At 36.6% G+C, this 19,662-nt stretch overlaps 2 protein-coding genes across 2 annotated transcripts; one reads left to right on the plus strand and one right to left on the minus strand.

The window, feature by feature from the left end:
• Positions 1-1,567: 1,567 nt before the first annotated feature.
• On the plus strand, positions 1,568-8,095 carry LOC140942865 (uncharacterized). The gene is made up of 6 exons (XM_073391879.1): positions 1,568-2,191; positions 4,779-4,906; positions 5,404-5,481; positions 6,016-6,108; positions 6,244-6,430; positions 7,272-8,095. Exons 1-6 carry the CDS (start codon positions 1,900-1,902, stop codon positions 7,454-7,456), a joined length of 963 nt encoding a protein of 320 aa, XP_073247980.1. The 5' UTR covers positions 1,568-1,899; the 3' UTR covers positions 7,457-8,095.
• A 120-nt stretch (positions 8,096-8,215) lies between these two features.
• Positions 8,216-19,400, minus strand: LOC140942864 (E3 ubiquitin-protein ligase FANCL-like). The gene is made up of 16 exons (XM_073391878.1): positions 19,159-19,400; positions 18,996-19,054; positions 17,210-17,270; positions 16,807-16,863; positions 16,270-16,367; positions 15,921-15,968; positions 15,241-15,289; positions 13,898-13,969; positions 12,806-12,844; positions 12,330-12,444; positions 10,952-11,035; positions 10,051-10,096; positions 9,887-9,968; positions 9,686-9,802; positions 9,179-9,250; positions 8,216-8,412 (listed from the first exon to the last, which is right to left on the minus strand). The coding sequence occupies exons 1-16, from the start codon at positions 19,252-19,254 to the stop codon at positions 8,380-8,382; spliced, it is 1,128 nt and encodes a 375-aa protein (XP_073247979.1). The 5' UTR covers positions 19,255-19,400; the 3' UTR covers positions 8,216-8,379.
• Positions 19,401-19,662: the final 262 nt, after the last annotated feature.

Below are 19,662 nucleotides of genomic sequence, written 5' to 3' on the forward strand. Positions count from 1 at the left end.
TTGGACGTTCAATTGGAAGGTACAAATTTAACGTCGCTTTCTGGGAGCCGTTATTTTTCGAATTCTACCGTTTGGGGAGTGTCTTCAAGTGATTTCTTTGTATTACTTTAAGGCGACACCGAGACGGGGCATAGGGACGATACTCTTTCTTCCTTAGTGTCATGGGCGCTTTGCGAATGGTTGAAAAACCCAACAGCGTGGCACGCGTTAAAAGGGGAAGGGGGAATTTGGGCGCGCGAGGGAGAAAGGAAAGGAACCCCTAACCCTCCCCTCCTCCCTCGCGCCCTAATTCCCTTCCCCTTCCCTTTCGAACGCCTGCCACGCAGGCCATACAGCCTCCTTCTCGCAACCTTCAGGTGGACGGTTCGTTTCTATCCGAACTGTCATGTACGTTAATTGTTCTCTAATCACTCTGCAGTGAAACGAGAACAAATCATTTTCACTCTAGAAACCATGAAACGCAGACAAGAATCAGGAATAGGCATCTCGTTTATTGATAGCTAGAACACGGGCAAAATACATGAATAAACATACTACAAACTACAGCTAACGAAGACGTAAGCTAACAATAATGTCAATAATGTACAATCTGGTAATAACCTTTCTGAAAGATTAAATATAATAACAAAAAAATAAGAAATACAAGAAAATTTACAGAACGGTAGCGAGAGATTTTGTCAAGTGACCTTGAATCTGCAAAGAACACCTTATATACCTGATAACAAATAATCACGCACACTGTCAAAATAACTCACGCGACAAATACCAACACATCCGTATGCAAAGCACTGAAGCAACGTGCATTCCTTAACGCGAGAAAATACATTTAGTTTGTGGGTTTTTAATACACGGAAGCATACAACTAACCAAGAGAGAATGAACTAACTCATTCAGGGTTATACGTGTCAGGTTTTACAGCACTGTATCTTCTGGTTGGAAAGTCGATATAGTTTACTTGCTCGAGTTTCTGATAGAGAAAAGAGTTTCTGATAGATAAAAAGTCGAAATCCGGGCACATGTTCTTTTTCCCTAAATTTGCACATACCTTTGATCAAGTCGTTGTGTTTCCAAATTTTAAACTTTAAAAAGTTTCAGACTTGTCTAGCTTTGTCTGGAAAAAGGTTATACCCTGGAGAAAGCTGACTTGTTAGTTTTTTGGCGCACCAATAAAGCTAAACCGTTTACACTTCGGATACTGTTTGTTTGTTCTTTTCTAGATCCAGCGGAACACAGACTGATCATTTATCGCGTTGTCACTAGACATTTTTCTAGAGAGTACAGTTATGTGCTTTTTAATGGGTATGGTCACGTGCGATCAAAGGACACGCAAATATGTTTTTTCAATTAATCCATGACACAAGCAGAAATTTTTATTCAAAATTGATAGTGAGGAAGCTTTCGTATTTTCATGACCTTTTAGCAGTCTGTGTCATCTATCTTTCACGCAGACAGAACCTGTAAAGTGTCTTAATTTATTCGATCAGCACGTGCTGTTTTGATTTTGACGCACTTTTCTGGCGGCGAGCGCGCGAACAATGAACGTTTACAATCGTTGCATAGCAACGAGACATCGGTCTTTTCACATGTGGGCTTCCCGGGTAGAGGTTCATAAAACACAAGGGCATTTTATATAATTTCTTGTCAGGCTCATTTCAGCAAACAGTTTGAAAGCCAAGATAAACCATGAGAATCTGAGATTATAAACTGGGAACATAGGCACGAGAGGAATTTACACCGTTCTAAAATTGGGTATTTCGCCGGAAGCGAAATTAAATTACAAGTATTTGACCGCGAGCACAACCTTGTACTCCAAGTAACGTTACGTTGATAACACGTTTATGTAACAGCAATGGACTACAAACGAGGAACATAAAAGGCTGCTAGGAGCAGCTTTTTGTCATGGGCTGTGGTGCTTCAAAAGTTACACCACAAAGCGGTGAAGATACCAAGCCTTTGAACACGAGCACGAAAACGATCGACCACGACGTTAGACCAAATGGTCATGCCAATGGCAAGATACACCACCGTCCGAAATCGAGCAATGACAAAGAGGTAAAAGTTTCAAAAACAGTGGAAGAAAGTAAGGCTGTACATAACGGAGGAATTCACTTGAATTCGCTGGGAAACAAAGATGTTTTCCATAAACAATCTTTTGATAAACAAGCCGATGATACAGTTACTGCTGAAAATGGTGAGTCATATTTAACTGGATTAAAGTTCAAAAACTTGGAACCTATTTATAAAATGCACTCCTTTGTAATAAAATTATTGCCACTTTTGCATCGGTTTGATTACCACGCTTTCCTTATAACTTTAATAAGTAAGTGTTCAAATAATTGATATATTTCACTCGACCCCTGGCGTGTAATAGTATCTTCGTTGCTTTAAATATATAATGTCAGTACATTTTCTCCAAGCAATTTTGATCATATTACATTTTAAACTTTGTTTACATGGAGATTTGTCTAAATCAACGATTACGCTTTTTGTCATTAGAGTGGGTTGATTTTACAGCTTAGTGCAAACATTTTTATGTGTTTATTTGAAACACATTCCTCACGATATGGTTATTTGCTAAGAAATGAATACATTATTTGAATAGCAACTAATTGTTATGTTGATGCGAGACGTAGATGTGCTTCATTTGCATTCTAAAAATCTCCAAAAGTTCTCTAATCTTGGCAGCTTGGACAAATACAAATTTATGCCCAATTGAGTGTTTAAAAAAGAGTTTATGCAGAACTTGGCCATTACAAAAATTAAGATAATTATTTATCACCTCAACATTTAGTTATTGAATAAGACATTTCTTTCTTCAAGAGTTTTGTATAGATATTTATTTCTCCTGTACAGGCAACTCCCTTTATAGCAGACACTGTAAGGGCCTTGAGTTAGTGTCCTCATTAGCGAGATTCTGTAATAGAGAGGAGAAGTCGTTATGTCACATTGCCATGGTAGCAAAATTTTTCGATGACAATCACTTAAAAGTCTATTCGCACTATTTCAAACTTTACTGATCTTATTCAATGTCATTTAATTTGGTAAATCTTGGCAAAAGTTTCTTTGGGACCTTATCTATTGTTATCTAAGTTTTAGAAAAAGAAAGCGACAATTTTTGTGTTGTGTTCACCTACTCTATAAAGCGAGCTCATGAAATTAGGAAGTTTCATGTCATAGTGGTGCAATGGCGGCAAAGAAATGTACAAAATAGAATGATACACGTGCAAAATTGTCTTTTGTTGATATAAACAGTTTATTTTTCGCCATTCTCCTTGCCATCACCGTTGTCTTGGTTTTGTTGTCATCCAGAAATAGTGCTACCATGGTAACATGATGTCACACTTCTCCTCTCTATAGCGGGAGTTTATCTCAGTCAAACATCTGTAATTTAATTTGCTTGGGATTTAGCTGCTGCCCGTATTATTGTGGTGTCTGTTATGGCAGGGTGCCTGCAAGGCAAGCGTTGACTGTATAGTAGTGGGAGACTAGAGCTATTCTGGCTATAAGGTGGCTCTAAAGTTGCAAGGAAGGGGTGATTGATGGTCCCACATACTTTAAGTGGATGGGGACAGGGGGATATCTCCCAAAATAACTATGAGTCTGCGCCATCTGCATTTGAGATGTTTTCTGGAATGGGGTCAATCCTTATCATAGTTGATCAGCAATAAAATAAAATATTATTTAAGGGTACTAATAAAGGAAGGGTTTCCTTAAAAAGGGGCACTTGTAAGGACCTAGGGACTGGGGACCGTTCATTTTTAATGGGGAACGGGGGCTGGTGGGATTCGACAGGTAGCTCCTGTAGTATATGATGACCCTCCTCTTCACAGGAATTTTTTGGGGAGCTCCCCCTTGAGTCCCAAATTAATTGAGATGACCCCCCCCCCCAAAAAAAAAAGAAGAAAAAAGAAAAAGAGAGAGAGAGAGAAAGAGGACAAAGAACAAAATGGAAAAAAACTGACTGAATTTGTTGCTTTTTCCTAATGAACCATTCAATTTTGTATGCTTTTATGCTTTTTTGCATTTTAGTGGGGTAGAGTTGCCTCTAAGTACTTCCTCGGGAAAATCTGAACCTTCTGAATGTCAGGAATGCTGGGTTTTGGCATTCTGCTAGGCTATTTGCATTATCACAGATGCCATCAGTGCAAAATTTGAAGGAATGTTTTGGTGACCTCCCTTTAAACTAGCCTGAGTATCAGGCATAATTCCTTAGGAAGGCCTGATACTCAGGCTACCTTTAAAACCAATGTTTTTTCTTATGACCCCCCTTTAGAGCCATATTTTTACAGTCCCTAGTAAACATTCACAAGCATCCATTTTCTAGGAAACCCTTCAAATGGGTTCTTTCTCAGATAATGGGGTCCTAATTTGGATACCGAGGTGGCACATACCTGGCCTAGAACTCTCCCCCCTCCCCCATCCCCCACACGGCTATACCTAAGCACATGCAGTGGAAATAATAATAAGAACAGAATCTACAAGTCGGTTTTTCTTAATTAGTTTGTGGATTGTTCCTTTTCTTTTTGAATTTTGCCTCACATCCACAATGCTATGGTATAATGCAAAATTGACATTTTTTGTGGTAGGCGGGGCAGGTAAGGTCAGGGGGGGTGGGGTGGGAGTGGATACAATATTTGTGTAGAGGTGAGGGGAGAATTAAGCATCTCCATTAAATGGAATGGGCATTCCCAAACAAAGAATCCTGTTCCCGTTATATTTTAGATTCCAACAATTCACTAGATGTTCTCCGTAAGGGATTGTAATATTTTCTTTTACAGGAGGTGTAAGCCATGTTTCCCCACTGCCACCAATATCCAAACCTGTAGCATTTGATATTGTACTAGGAAGAAGTGACTCGGATAATAAGCTGGTGCCACTGACTAACAGACCACCCCGCAGACTACAGGTAAATACCTATATACCATGTGTTACAGTTACACCTAAAAATCTCAAACTGTCATTTCACAATTATTAGTCTAGGCTCCCAAGGTTCTTTTGGCTCCTCTTGCAGTCCTTCCCCATGTCTGCATAGGAGACTCACTTGGATCTAAAGAGATATCTAGACAGATCTAAAGAAAATCCCTTGAAGCTCATGGCCAGTAAGTTTTTGATATCCCAAAGACGGCCCACATATAAAGTGGGCAGATGTTTTTTGTAATTTATGAAATTAATAGAGGTGAGCTCTGTGAAAAATAAGAGGAAACGAAAATAATAAAATTAATATTAGCAGTTTTATGATATTATTGTATATATATATGTTACTTATTTTTACATGCCTCACTGTGAGAGTGTAAAATTAATTCTCTTTTTTGTGACAAATTATTTACACCAAGTATAAACTTGCATATTCTCTCAGGTATAATAATTATTATTCAATTACTTTTGGCCATATTAATTTTATAGAAAATTGAGAGTGCACCAGTATTGACAAGAGAAGCTCTGGAACAGAAACAAGCTGCCGCTGAACAAAACAGACAAAAGGTAAGATTGTTGAATTATTCACTGCCCTTTGTTTATTGCACTCTGACCTGAGTCCAGACTAGTCAGAGTGGTCTGCTGGTGTATGTTAGGTAAGTGCCCATGTATCTCGGCTGAGTGGTTCTGTAAACTTGTTTTGCAGCTGTTTTAATATTTAATGGTCTGTAATGCATTACACTGTGTCTTTTCCATAAAGCCGGTTAATATACTATTATCAAACAATAGTCTGCAAAGTGTCCCAGGGTGTAAACAACACTTCAATTTATTTGCATTTAATGCTTTGTGGAAATTTTAAGGCTTGGAAATTCAGCATGGGATTTTTTGGGGGGTTAATTTTCGGTCCCGGACTTTTTGATTTATTGCCGCCATTCGATCATCCCCATCACTTGAAATACAGAGTACCCGTGGGACAGTGATGCTATTACTGACCTTTTGATGCCGTAATTAGTAACCACAGCAATCAGTTACCACGGCAATAGAAAATGTAGAGTCACTGTGACATGTTTCTCTCAAAGGATAATTTCATTTTGATTCTAGGAACTTGAGAAGAAAGTTAAACTGATGTCTAAAAGACGATCAGAACTTCTCATAGCAAGGGAAATGGACAAAGCCCAAAGACAAAAAGCAGAGGTAAGGTGTTTTTTGATTTTTTTTCTTAACATTTTTTTTAACACATTAAATCATTATTGTTCTTGGTTACACTGCATTAAAACACCTTCAAAATTTGATTGACTAATTTTTTTTGATTTTTTAATCAATGCATAGCTGGAGGAAAGGCTTGCTGCATCTGATAAAAAGAGAGAAAAAACCCAGGCTGAAATAATAGCAAAACAAAAGAAAAGGGAAGAGAAAGCCAAGAAAGTACGCTTAAGAGCCAAACAAATGAAGGACGGTGACGATGTCGTTGGCTTGGATGTGGATCATGATGAGACATATAATGCTGATGAGGAAGGTATATTAATTTACTAATTAGAAGCATTTATGATGGTTATGAATTCTCACCGGGAGCCCCCACTCAAATGCCCCAGGTTGAGATAAGTTCTGGGAAGATGCGAGCCCAGAGGGGGAAAGGAGTGGGAGCAAGATTTATTACTAACGTGAAAGAGCAAGCCATTGCACACTGTGGGGAGGAGCATGTCTGGTAGATATAACCCTTATAAACTGACAGATCCATTATGTTAAGTTTGTTTTGTATTTCAAGGTTCAGTACAGTAGTAATGGTGCTAATAATGATTGACAGAAGTAAAAAAGGCAACTGACTTTAGACGTTATATTGAAAAGCACAGTTAATGTTCTTTCACATCATCCACTCATATTTGAATATGTAAAAGCCTCAATCATGGCTAACAGGAAAATAAATATCACCAATCACAATTTACAGCCACACCAGGTCAAGTACCCCCATATATTTCATTGATGAATTGATTATTTGACAAATGAATCCATTAGTCGTGGCTGGAACTTAAGTATCAAAGTCAAATCTGCACTCCTGCATGGGTAGTGAATTTTGGCTACAACTTCTCAATATTTGGTCAGATTGAAAATTCTTTGAATGGATAAAATTGCTTTGAAGACATTTACATCAAATTTAAGTAACTTGAGTTGGCAGAAATTTCGTGTGAACTCATTGCTCATTAATTACACCAGCAGGAATGCAGAGATGAATATGAAATTTACAACTACTAATGGAGTCAACTTTCCAATAATAAAATCTTAAATGGAATCTATGGAGTGATACTTGTCCTGGCTTGACTATAAGTTTATTAAACCCATAAGTGACTTATTCTTCACAGATGAATCATGGGATATCACCACACCCCCGAGCCATGAAAGTGGAAGCGGTGAGCTGGATGATCATAACAATAATCAAACACTTGATGACACAGAATTTGCTGAGCCTCAGATAAAGAAGAGTGAGCACAGAACAGAGAACCAAGACCAGAACCTTAATGACGTGCATGACTTCTTTGATTCATGACAGTAAATAAAATGTGTAAAAATTAATATTAGTAGCGTTAATTGATTGATAGTAATTGAACTATCAATCTTACTGCAATCTAAGATGTGGAAAGTCTGCTTTTTTGAATGATTAATTTAGCAAACCACTGGACAAGGTATTAACTGGTAGTAATTGACATGTAGTTGTAACTGAGTCATTGAGAATATCATCATGTCCACAATATTACATTTATACATTGACCACCAGTTCCCTAACTTGCTTGGTAATAAGCAGACTGACCACATCAATATTTTTTATCAAAATCAATATTTTTATTTATACATTTTAATACAGTTCAAATATTTTAACGAGATAAAAGGGTCGGTTAATATATTCAGTCAATATTCATTCTTACTATACATGCCAATCTTTGATTTCTGCTTTAAGTCTTGTTTTCTTGTTTTTAATTGACCAGATGTTAAAAAAATGTTAATATTTATTTTTGGTTTCTGTCAGAAAGTAGATTTGTGACATAACATTAATTGACTTGAATCACTATTATGTGTAATGTTCAGTACATAAACACTGTCAACTGTACCTTAGTTTGATAAAAAAAAGTTTAATTGTACGCAAGTGTGAGAATACTAAACCACTCTGAATACAGTTTTATTCATTACAGTGTCCTTTGTACTTTCTCTACATCTAATCGTTTTTTTTTTAGTTTACAGTGTACATGGTGAAATTCCCTTCACCTCTTGGGTTTGAAGTGTCAAGTAAGGCTTGCCTGGACAAGAATTAATCATATTCCATAGAGCAATTCTACAGTTAGTGAATTCAAACACTCTTTCTCTTAAATAAGTACGCTGAAATGTTTATTGCAATACAACATTAATTTATATTTTTTAATGTGAAATTTTAAAAAAAATAGTATTTTGAGATAATTTTTCCAGTATGTCATCTTCTCATTTTCCTGTCACCATTTTGACTGTAATGGGCTGAAATACAAGAAACATTAAAATTAAAAGAATGACTTAAAAATGACAAGTAATATATAGTGAATTTGCAAATGCAACTTTAAATTCATAAAGGCCATTGATGGGTTTTAGCTTATACAAATGCATGTGACTTGTTTATTTTTGTTAAAGCCCAAACAAGAATAGTAAACCAGGGTCCACACAAAAAATTGCAACCACTTTTTAAGGACTTTTCAAAGACTTTTCAAGGACCACATTTGATTTTCAAGGACACCCTACCAGGAATGTAATGTCACAGATTGTACAAAAATGCATATTCCCAGTCCATTCTTATAGGACTTTAAAGGCTTGAACTGTTTGCTCCACCAACTTCTCTACACTTTTTCATTTCACTTGTCTTAAATTAATAGCTAATTCTTGCATAAAACAAAAAATGCTTCAAGTAAATCACCTTGAACTTCTCTGAGCTATGATTTATAACTTCTGTCTTGGGCAACCAAAAAGCATTGAAAAACACTTTCCGGGCTCACACTTTAAAGAAAAAAAAAATCCAAGGACTTTTCAAGGACTCCCCCTAAAATTCAAGGACTTTTCAAGACTGTGAAAACCCTGTAATCTCAGGTTAAACACAACAAACTTTATTCTGACCAACAGTTGGCCATGCAACACCATTGACCTACCAACTAATTTGTTAACCTGCAGATTACCTATGTCTTGCTTGCCCTGAGCAATGCTAAGCACTGAATATTTCATACAAATATTATTTAAGAGAATCATTATGTCTCACCTTGCTGCAGTATGGACACTCTCCAAACACCATGTTGAAACTCTGCCGACTAGAAGGCAAAGCTCTCAGCCACTGCAAGAAAAAATAATGAACAACAGTGCACAACTTAAATTTCATAAAACACTTAAACAATTTGATTAACATGGGTTTGCATCAATATTGCACATTCTTCATTACACACAAGAAACAGAGGATTTTACATATTTCACTTGTTTGCTACACTCACTAATGAAATTAACATTTTTCAACACTCAAAGAGAAATCTTTTACATACAGCTCCAAGCACCCATGTTATGATCTATTTATTATATAAACACTAAATAAATGAAATACCAAACCATTTCCCTTTAACATTTTTTCTTCAAAAGGTATGATTTATTGCAACTCTCACTGCAACAGTGATAATTATTTGTTAACATGTTATTTTCAAATGTGAAGTTACATCTGACATTAGTTTTCATGTGGCTGGCATGCTCTGGTTAATTGCATGAAAAACCATCTTCTCACCTCATACAGACACAAACTGTGGAAGGGCTGTCCACACCGTGAATCATCGCAGGCTTTGTCTGGTATCAGATCATTAAGGCGATAGGCATAACATATGCCACACTCCATACTGAAATCCTTCAAAAAAAGTGATATTTATTGTTTATAAAATAACATTTTAACTTTTTTTCAACAGTGACTTCAGAAAACATGTCCAACTACCTCCTTCTTTGTTGTTGAGGGGGAGGGAAATTTTTGTCCCAGTAAACTCTCCAGGTTTTCCAGAACGGATAGCTGTGGATTCCTAATTTAAAACACATATACATTAAAAATAATTAAAAGATAAGATAGCTACAACTTGTATTTTTCACAGTATAGTAACTTACCAGGCCTGAATGTTTGCATTCAGATGTTCTCGCAAAGGTAAAATAACTGCAAAAAAATTCCATTCACAGTCAGTTTTAACTCAAGCTTTGTTCTGAATAGTAAATGGTAGAAACAATATCATTTAGTAACTGAAAACTAATACTTTATTTCCTTAGAGACTCTGACCAAAAAAAATTATGCTTTGAGCAGGGTTGTCACTAAGATTTCAAGTTGGAAGGTATACCTATGCAATAAAATATAGATGGGTAATTGAACAGATTGGACGTTCTTTTAGTTTCGTCCTAAATACATTGATAACACTTAGGCTATCCAGAGTACTTTTAGATGTCTAGCAATGCAATCTAAGCGGTGCTATAAAACTTGTATCTCTTTGGTCATCCTAGGGGAACTTGAGTCTTTACAAAATTACAAGGGCTTCAGTATTATTTTTCCAAAAATTTTAGATGTAATTTGACGTATTATGAAAGTGAGACATTTTCTGAATTCTCTCTCCATTGCATTTTTGAGTCCAAAAATTTTATGTTACTTTCCTTTTCTCTACGACAAAATTAATAGCCTAACTTGGGAAGTGAAATGTGAAAATTAAACTTATTAGATATATTTATTAGATAAGCTTCGAAAATTGTACACGAGTGGAACGCTCATCTAGAAATTTTAGCCGCCTTCAAGTCATAGAAACTTCTAGGTAATATTCGCTTCTCCAAACATATATTTTCACAGAAAACAGTCATTGGGTGCTCCTGGTTCAATCTATTTTCCCTTTGTTTACAATGATCATGTTCATGGAATGTTCAATCATAGAAGCGAGGAGAAATTCCCAGCCTCCAGCAGCCCTGAGTAACAGCCTGGTTCTGAGATTATAAAAAGAATCTAAAAATTCATGAATCATTTTTCAAATACCATTGTCAGCTCCTAAAAATCTGCACTCTGGTAGAAGTCTGGGGTTTGTAGGATTCAGATCTATTTGAATGGAGGCATTGTTGCCTGAACATGGAAAAAGAAAACTCATAGATTACTTGACTGTGTGGAGTGGCACATGAGCCAGTCCCAAGGCCTTTGTGACCAGAATCACTGTTACAAAGTCCATCACGTCGCTGTCAGTCACCTAAACCAACTAAACTGACAAGCCATGCAAACGATTTTTCCAAATGTTAAAAGCCATGCCAGAAAGAAACCTCTGCATGCAGGGTACTGGCAATGCTGTACCACAACATTATACAGGCCTGCAGTCAGGGCCATAATGTGTTATTATGGTAAAAGATGAAATTAATGTAACAAAATTAATTTAACAAGACAATTCCTGTCAAAATGTAATAATTGTTTACCTGCAAGGCACTTAGGAGCTGTTATGAAATTGTTTTGAAAGGTGGGTTTTGGAGGAGAGGGGATAGCCTGTTCCAAGCGTTCACATAGTAGGGGAGTAAGAAATTGTACACCAGTGAAATGGAGGGGGGGAGAGCGGAAGAATGCCTGTTAACATTCTTAACAAAGGGTCGCTCCGGTATACTGGATTCCAGTATACCCTCTTATTGGTCGATTAGGACACCTTCTGTTAACACTTGAGCACTGGTGACATTGATGAGGAATGGGATATGGCGGGAGACAGACAGACATCTGGTTAGTGAATCACGCGGACGTCGAAGCTACTATAAACAATGCAATCGAGCATTTCCTGTATGTGGAATCTTTTCGTGAAGAGCCGAAAATTTGCTTGAATCTATTCGCCGAGACTAAGACTTTTTCGCAATTCTACCAACAGGCTCCGGGGGACCCTTCATTTTTCAACTCTTTCCACGAATAATGAACGTAATCAAAGGAAAAGCTAGCGAGTCAATTTCTACGATCATGATCATTGCGCCATTGCAACAAAGTATACAGGAATGGACACTGAATTTGAACTAGAGTGACAAAAAAGTAAAGGCAAAGACTTTACTCGGTTGTTTTGAAATAATTAAATTGATTTTTCAATGTTTTGGACTTTGGTACACCGTTTTTTCCTCGACTTGTCGGGTACTTATAACATAGTTCAAGTTATCGAGGGTAAAATTGTATAGAAATGAGCTGAAGGGGAACAAAAATTACTTTGAGTTAGCGGGAGGTTCGAGTTATCAAGGGTTCGAGTTACCGAGGGTAAAATTACAGTACATCAAAAAAGGAAATCCAGGGGAAATCGACTTTGGTTTGAGTTAGCGCGAGGTTTGAGTTAGTAAGGGTTCCAGTTATCAGGAGTCAACTGTATTATTTTTATTATTGGTGCTTGTTCCTTTCTAGGACTTACCAAGAGCAATTCTTCTATTTGTGCAGGATCGTGATGGGTGATCAGGTTCTAGAACCCAGGTGTTACAGTCTATTTCATCTAACATGTCCCAAAAATTCTCAAACTGACAAAGCACCTTTTGATTTAAAAAAGAAAACTGATGTATTATTATAGCCTGCACACATGAAAATTGAAGATACTGTGGCTAGCAAGAAATTCATGGTAGAAAATCGCTGAGATACACTACCTTTTTGTATAAAAATTATGTTTTTAATTGAGGCTAAAATTTGCAAAATTTTAGAAATATATTTAAGTACAAACCCAATGCTGAGATTTTAAAAAGAATATAATATTTTGTGTATGGAAAATTTATAATGTACAATAGCTGGCTAATCTGAGAATAACATTGAGGAATAGAATATTCCCAGCCTAACATTGTCAAACAATTTATTAGAATATAATGAGCCTGGGCCAGAGAAACACTATTTTTATATTACCTGTTGGAATTGTTGATACAATTGTTCAAGAGGATGGCTCTAACAAAAGAAAAGGAAATAACCAAGGGTTTCATTAAGAATTCTAGTAGCAGGAGAAAGGTGTAACATTACAGGAGAGTATTTTGAAAAAGGATCCATGTCTGAATGAAAAGTAGTCATAAGCTATCAAACGCTAGCCGGATTATTTAGCCTAGTAAACTGAGAATTCTCCAATCAAATTGTTTACTTTCGCTTAAACTGGTTGCGTACTCCAGGAAAAGAAAGCAGAAACAGTATTATAAATCCTGGCTTTTTCTCAGGATTTTGGTGCAATGGAAATGGGAAAACAATGATGATTATCTCCAAAAGAAGAGCTGAGAATCAGAATTAAAATGTTACAGTAACTGATAAATAAATGGGATTGAATATTTGAAACTGAGGCCCAGCTACTTTCATAGAAGGAAAAAGACAATAGATGAACTACATCAAAAAAGGTTAAGAACCTCAGCTACTTTAATTTAGGGTAGCAAGGGGGGACGGGGGGTGGTCATGGGCCTGTGTCACATGCAAATTTTGACAAATTTCACATATCACGTGCTCTATAAACCAATTTTCATGGGTCATGAATTTAGTCATCAACCTCTCCCACCTGTTAATCAAAGACTGGCTACAAACTGAAATCGCCGTCATCATGGACCAGACTTGAACGATTGCTCATTCAAAGACGTCAGAGATGACGGCACGTGGTTTTTGGGTTCTAGTTCTTTGGTAATTATTAACCAGGACAAAAACGTAATGCAAAGAATACAACCGACAATATTATTCAATCTGTATAATATTATTGTCCTATACTATTGATTCTGACAAAATGGGACACATAATTCACGAGTCTCAGATATCTTGCAAGATAAATCATGCTTCACATCTATCAGTGGTTTCACAGATCATGTTTGTATTATGGAAAATTTCATGTGTCAAACGCTAAATATGGGCCTAATCATGCATCATGCATAAATCCTTTGCTATCCTCTTATTAAATTTGTCACTTCCCTTCTACTTTAAATTAAAGTGTACATGTAAGTGAGAGCACTATACTCCTGTCGATTTAGTTACCTGTGAATTCCAAGAGAAGCTGAAGTGCTGCCCTGGTAGTTCTGTAGTACAAGTTGGTGCTACTTGAGGATGCTAAAAACAATTCACAACAGCAATGTAATAACAAGTAATGGTAACAGGACTGAGTGGGGTCCAATTCGGTCTGTAATCATACAAGTGATTAACAAAATTTGTTTAATCATGAGTATGATTACAGACCGAATTGGATGACACAAAGTTCTGTTACCAATTAATCATAGCTTTAACAAAATTTGTGATATATTAGGCTCTTTTTTTTAATCAAAACACAAGAAATTCCAAGATTTTTTTTGCTAGCAGTGAAAAAAAAAGCGATTTAAGCGCGCGCGTGATGGCGCGTACTGTCCAATTACTTAGGCATGACGTGTACTGTCCTATTTAACTGTCTTATTAAGGCTGAAATCAGGGCAGTTGATAGCCAATCAGATTTAAGAATTTTGTTATAGTTATGATTATAATAATAATAGTAATAATAATAATAAATTAATATTATTCGTGTCAAGACTTAAAATAATTTTGTTTCTACATAATTTTCCTGATGCATGGCCTGTGGTTTAAAACTAATTTCTTGTTAATTACAGCTAATGAGAAGTTAAGTGTTGGTAAAATATGATGGTGGAAATCTAGAGCGAACACAGCAGTTACTTGACAGTATATTAGAGAAGTTTAATTCAAAGTAGAACTTGACTAATGCATTTTGGAGAAAAAGAGATAATAAAAGTCAGAATAAAATATTATTTTAATGTCTAAATGAGTAAAGAGCCAGCAGAGAATGAGAGATTTGTAAACCACAAATAGGCATAACTTTGTTAGAACACAAAATGATAGACAATGTCATTTTAAATAAATGCTACAGATTTTGAAAGAAAGAGAGGTAACAAAAATGGGAGCCGATATTAGTCACATGCATAACTTTGATTCTCTGTATTCCACTAGAACATTATTGTTAGTAACAATATTATGGGTTACAGTGCGGACACTCAAACTGGGACGCTTGGAAGAAGATTGGCTAATCACAGCCTTTTGTGAAAACAAAAGATTCTCAAGTGTTTTGCAAACAGGCCAAAAACATTCATAAATTTGAGGACTGTTTCCCGAGTGGTTAGGTAAGTTCAAGTGGCTTTAAAGTTTTCAACAGTTGCATAGTTGAACCTTGAATTTTATTGGTTCATTGGCAAAAAAACTTGTGAATCCTTTGTTGTCAGAAAACATTGTGATTGGGCAATGTTCTTCCAAGTGTTCCAGTTTGAGTGTTCACACAATAAAGTCTTGCGAAAAAAATTTTTTTTTAGTGTACTGGGAGTAGATAAAGATTATCACATCACCTGAGATGAGAGGTGCACAGTGATGAAATGCTCTCTATCTCTGTTATCTCTGTAAGAATAATGACACATTGCTGGTTACTACCATACAACAACAGCAAAGACAAACTAAATAAAAGCATGTTTGTCACAAAGTGTTGCTGAGCTAAACTGTTTCTAACATTAACTTACAGTATACATAGCACTGTAATAAATTAGTGAGATACACCACCAAAATACTGAGTCGCCTCACAATACTAACTGTTTAGAGCTGGTAGTGATGGAAATCAGCTGCCATTACATAATTGATCATTGGAATTCAAATAGTTAAACAGGGCCATTGTACCTTGTTTTAGATCATGATAAAAAAACATAGACTTATCAATGGATTACACCTGCAAATATATAAATCCATAATTTATTAAAATAGACAAGACAAATTTTAGGAGTCTTGTTTGTCAACAATAATAATATTTGTTTTATTTCTCTCAGGTAATTGATTGAATACTTTTCAAAATCAATGACTGCATCTCTTTTACTCAAATCAATGATTGGCACAACTCTCATTTCCGATATAATAAAAATTAACATAAATTTCAGTTAACAAACACAAACAGCATCTTAATAGACTCAGTCTCAATATCACAAGGAATATAAATTCCACTTATGGCAAAACCCACTGCAGAGGAAATCACATTACCTACCTGGCAGCAAATTTCAAAACTTCAAAAGATGGATCGACAAAAGCCAATCTAAGCAAAGAAAATAGATTGTGTCTGTTTGTTGAGTTTGATGCTTTTCATTGAGGACTAACTCAAGATAATTATTATCTGACATGCTGTCAGGAATAGTTAACACGTAAGAGAGCCAATAATACACTATTGTAACTATGTAGCTCATGTTCACACCACTATGTCTTCTTTTAAGAGCCACAGCAAGAACAAAGGTGCTCTGCTTAAAGTAAAAGAATAAACTTTCTTTTATAAAAACAAAATTCCAGTATAACAAAACTGAACAAAAAAACATTATTAACTAATTTCACTTTGTACTCACTTGTCCCAACCAATGGCTTCTAGCTCTGTCACCAAATGTGTGTAAAACTTTGGTCCAGAGCCAACTTTTTCTGACCTCTGACATTTCAGGAGCTTCTCCTAACGATTGGAAATAGAAAAACGAAAGATGTGTTTGAAAACTGTACCCCCCTCCCCCACCCTGGATGAAATGTTTATCCACCTCAAGGGTACCCTGTTAACTAAGATGACTTATGCTCCCATCAGTGAAAATTTGTCACTTTGTCAATTTGTCACTGCAGAAAAGGGGAGGAAAAGATTAACATTAATTTTCATATATTATTAGCATGTCTAACACATTACAAGGAGCCATGGGGATGTAATTTAGTAGTTAGTCCCAGGATTTAGGTAATAAAGGTTGTCCTTTTAGTTATCTCTAATGGCAGAGGGACACATAAGTTTCAAATAACATTGATACTACTTAAATTAACATTCTGGATAACTAGTTAAAAAACAAGGGCTGACTTGACTTTCCCATAACTTTTGTTATGGAAGAGAATGACATTAGTGGACCACATACCAGAATACTCTTGAGCTCCACTAGAAATGATGGCAAATCCCTACTTTGTGCTAGCCTCTATAAAGAAAGAATCAAAGAGAAAAGCTCATGCAAAGTTCATAAACCTTATCATTTCCACCTGGAGTGAATTAAGTCAAATGTCACACAAAACCCAACTGTTGTTTTACATAGTAATATACACTAGACTCATGTGGCACGTGAAGGTGCTAAGAAAGACAAAAGTCGGTTTATACCAGAATTATTTCATCAACACAAATCTAATATTGTATTCTCCAATTTCTCCTCACTATGATTCTGAATCTCTATAATAACGTTGTCTTTTTCATAAAATATAAGCAACACCACAGAGATGAGAAGTACTAGCTTTTAGTCGTTAATATTATTTTGTTCTAACAAGTTATACCTGTTTTATTACCCCTTCATATCCCCTCAGCAGGTGCCTCAGTTTCCATCCACACTCAATTCTGAAGAAACAATTTGCAACAAAATTTAATCACAACAGTATAAAATGCCAACCATTAAAAAGTTTCATTCCTCTAATTATTTTTTCAACTGACTATTCAATTCAGCCCGGCACTGGCAGCAGACCTGTCCAACTGGGATGGGCACAGATGGGACTTATGTCCCAAGGGAAGTACCCTTCTACCCAGTCCCACTACCCAGGAAAAATAAACACTAAAGGTCATTGTTACTGTCACAGATTGTTACATCCCTGCGGGGGGGGACACTCTATCCAATCAAAAAACAAACGAAAAGTACAAGGATACTTAAACTCATATTATCAGACTTAATCATAATAGTAATGGTAATAATAATGACAACAATAATAATGATGATGATGATGACAATGATACTTATGATAATAATGCTTTCACATAGCTGTCCAATACATCCACTAGTTACTCAAGGTGTTTCACAAAAATTAAATCTAATATAAAAAAAAAACTTATATACTAAAGACAGGGTTCATATCCTTTTATGAACAAAAAATTCAAGGACTACGTCTTTTTAAGTTCTTCCACAACATGGGCAATTTTATCCTGAAGGTCTTTCTGTCTTTGCTTGGTTAGATAAATTGCTCTAAATAAATTTGTCAAAGAGAAAAGTTTTTAACTTTGGTCTTAAAAAGGAAGTGTGTCCCAAATCCCCCAAAAGAGGCTATACTTAAAATAGGTAACCAATGAATTCCTGGACCCAATAAAAAGCTGTAGTGACCCAGAAAATTATTGCCCAAAAGATGTTCTTTCCATCTTAAACACTCTTAGTTAAGACCACAATCTGCAATTTACTCCTCCAAGCAAGATGACAGGCATCCCTGTCTGAGGCTCTGTTATGACCCAATTCTGACAAGGGACTAACCTGCTATAAGGCAATTTTTTAACAAGGGACATGGCCTTGAAATGTTGACAAAAGACAGATTAAAATAGCCACCAATGACACAAGATGAGTTGAAACTGCAACAGTGATGAAGCAAAATATAAAATACCTAAGGATTTTACTTCTTTCTCCAATATGACAGGTTTTGAAATTCAGACTAGGGATATACGTTGCCTCCCACCCCCAACTAAGTGGGCCTCCTGCCTCTTTCATTCGGGAGTCCCCCCCCACCCCCCAGACAATATGCCGAATGACATAGAACACCCCACAACACAGCAAAACTGCTTATCAGACATGTTATTTTAGGTAAGCTTGGATTTCACAAGTGCATGGGCTCCTGTCGAGGGATTTTTTGGGTTTGAAATTTTTGATTCTGGGATTTTTTGGGATAGGAAAATTTGGCAAGTATTTTTTTGAGATGGATTGATTTAAGTGGGGATATTTTGGGTATTCAGAACAATCTGAAGATTTGTAGAAGTGCCCCCATATCCCGGCCGCATAATTCTGCGAGTAAAGTAAAACCACACTTGGTTTGCGGCTGCAGTTTTTAAGGCTCAGAAATTTGGACCAGGGATTTTGGGGGGGTTAATTTGGCCTAGGGATTTATTTTGGTTTCGATTTTTGTTCCCTTTCGATCATCCCCGACACTTGAAATCTGGAGTACAGCCCCTGGGGCGAAACGACCTGATACCCGGGGGGTCCCTCACGTCCAAGCCATCAGAGTGGAGTTGGACCTATGAAAATACTTTGAGACGGCGCTTACAGTTTCCATCATTTCCGAGAAGACTAGAAACATTTAACATTTATCCTACCTGGCATTTTCCATGGACTTGTGGTCCGGAATTTGGATGCAAATTCGGAAGTTCTTTTTCTGCGAGGATCGTACAAGATTATTTACAAAGACTTCAACACAACCTTGCATTCTTTTTCTCGCAAAACATTCTTTCTTCACTTATTGACAAAATAGTAACTTACACAAACTGTGATATAACCGTCATAGAATCGTTTTGTTCTGTCCTGAGGCACAAGTTGAGGACAAACGTCCAACACATCAAGAACACGACCCGCCATTTTTTGTCTCTCACTGAGACACCGCTGACAAGCAAGAAGCCTCTTTCTAGAGGAGAGGGGCGGAGGGGGATGTCGGGGGGCGGGGAAGGGTAAGGAGTTCGTTCGTCTCCTTCTTGCCTCCAAATTAAAATTGACCTCTCTTGTTTCTTCCAGTATGCACGACAAAAGGGTATTTTTTTTTTTCACCTTGCCCTAGCTCAGAACATCCATGTTGGCTCTAAAAAAATTATTGTGGCATAGGGAACCAACCACAATCCAAATGGGATTAATTTATTCAGCTTTCCTTTATGCATCTGCTGTGCCCATGCCCCCTCCCAGACCCCCAGGCATTGTCTTAGATAGTAAATTTCTGGGCGCCAAGAGCCTTCCATTAATGCTAGGCAGTGGGAAGGAAAGAGGGGCCAAATG

Source organism: Porites lutea, chromosome 7, assembly GCF_958299795.1.
Source record: "Porites lutea chromosome 7, jaPorLute2.1, whole genome shotgun sequence".
NCBI classification, from domain to species: Eukaryota; Metazoa; Cnidaria; class Anthozoa; order Scleractinia; family Poritidae; genus Porites; species Porites lutea.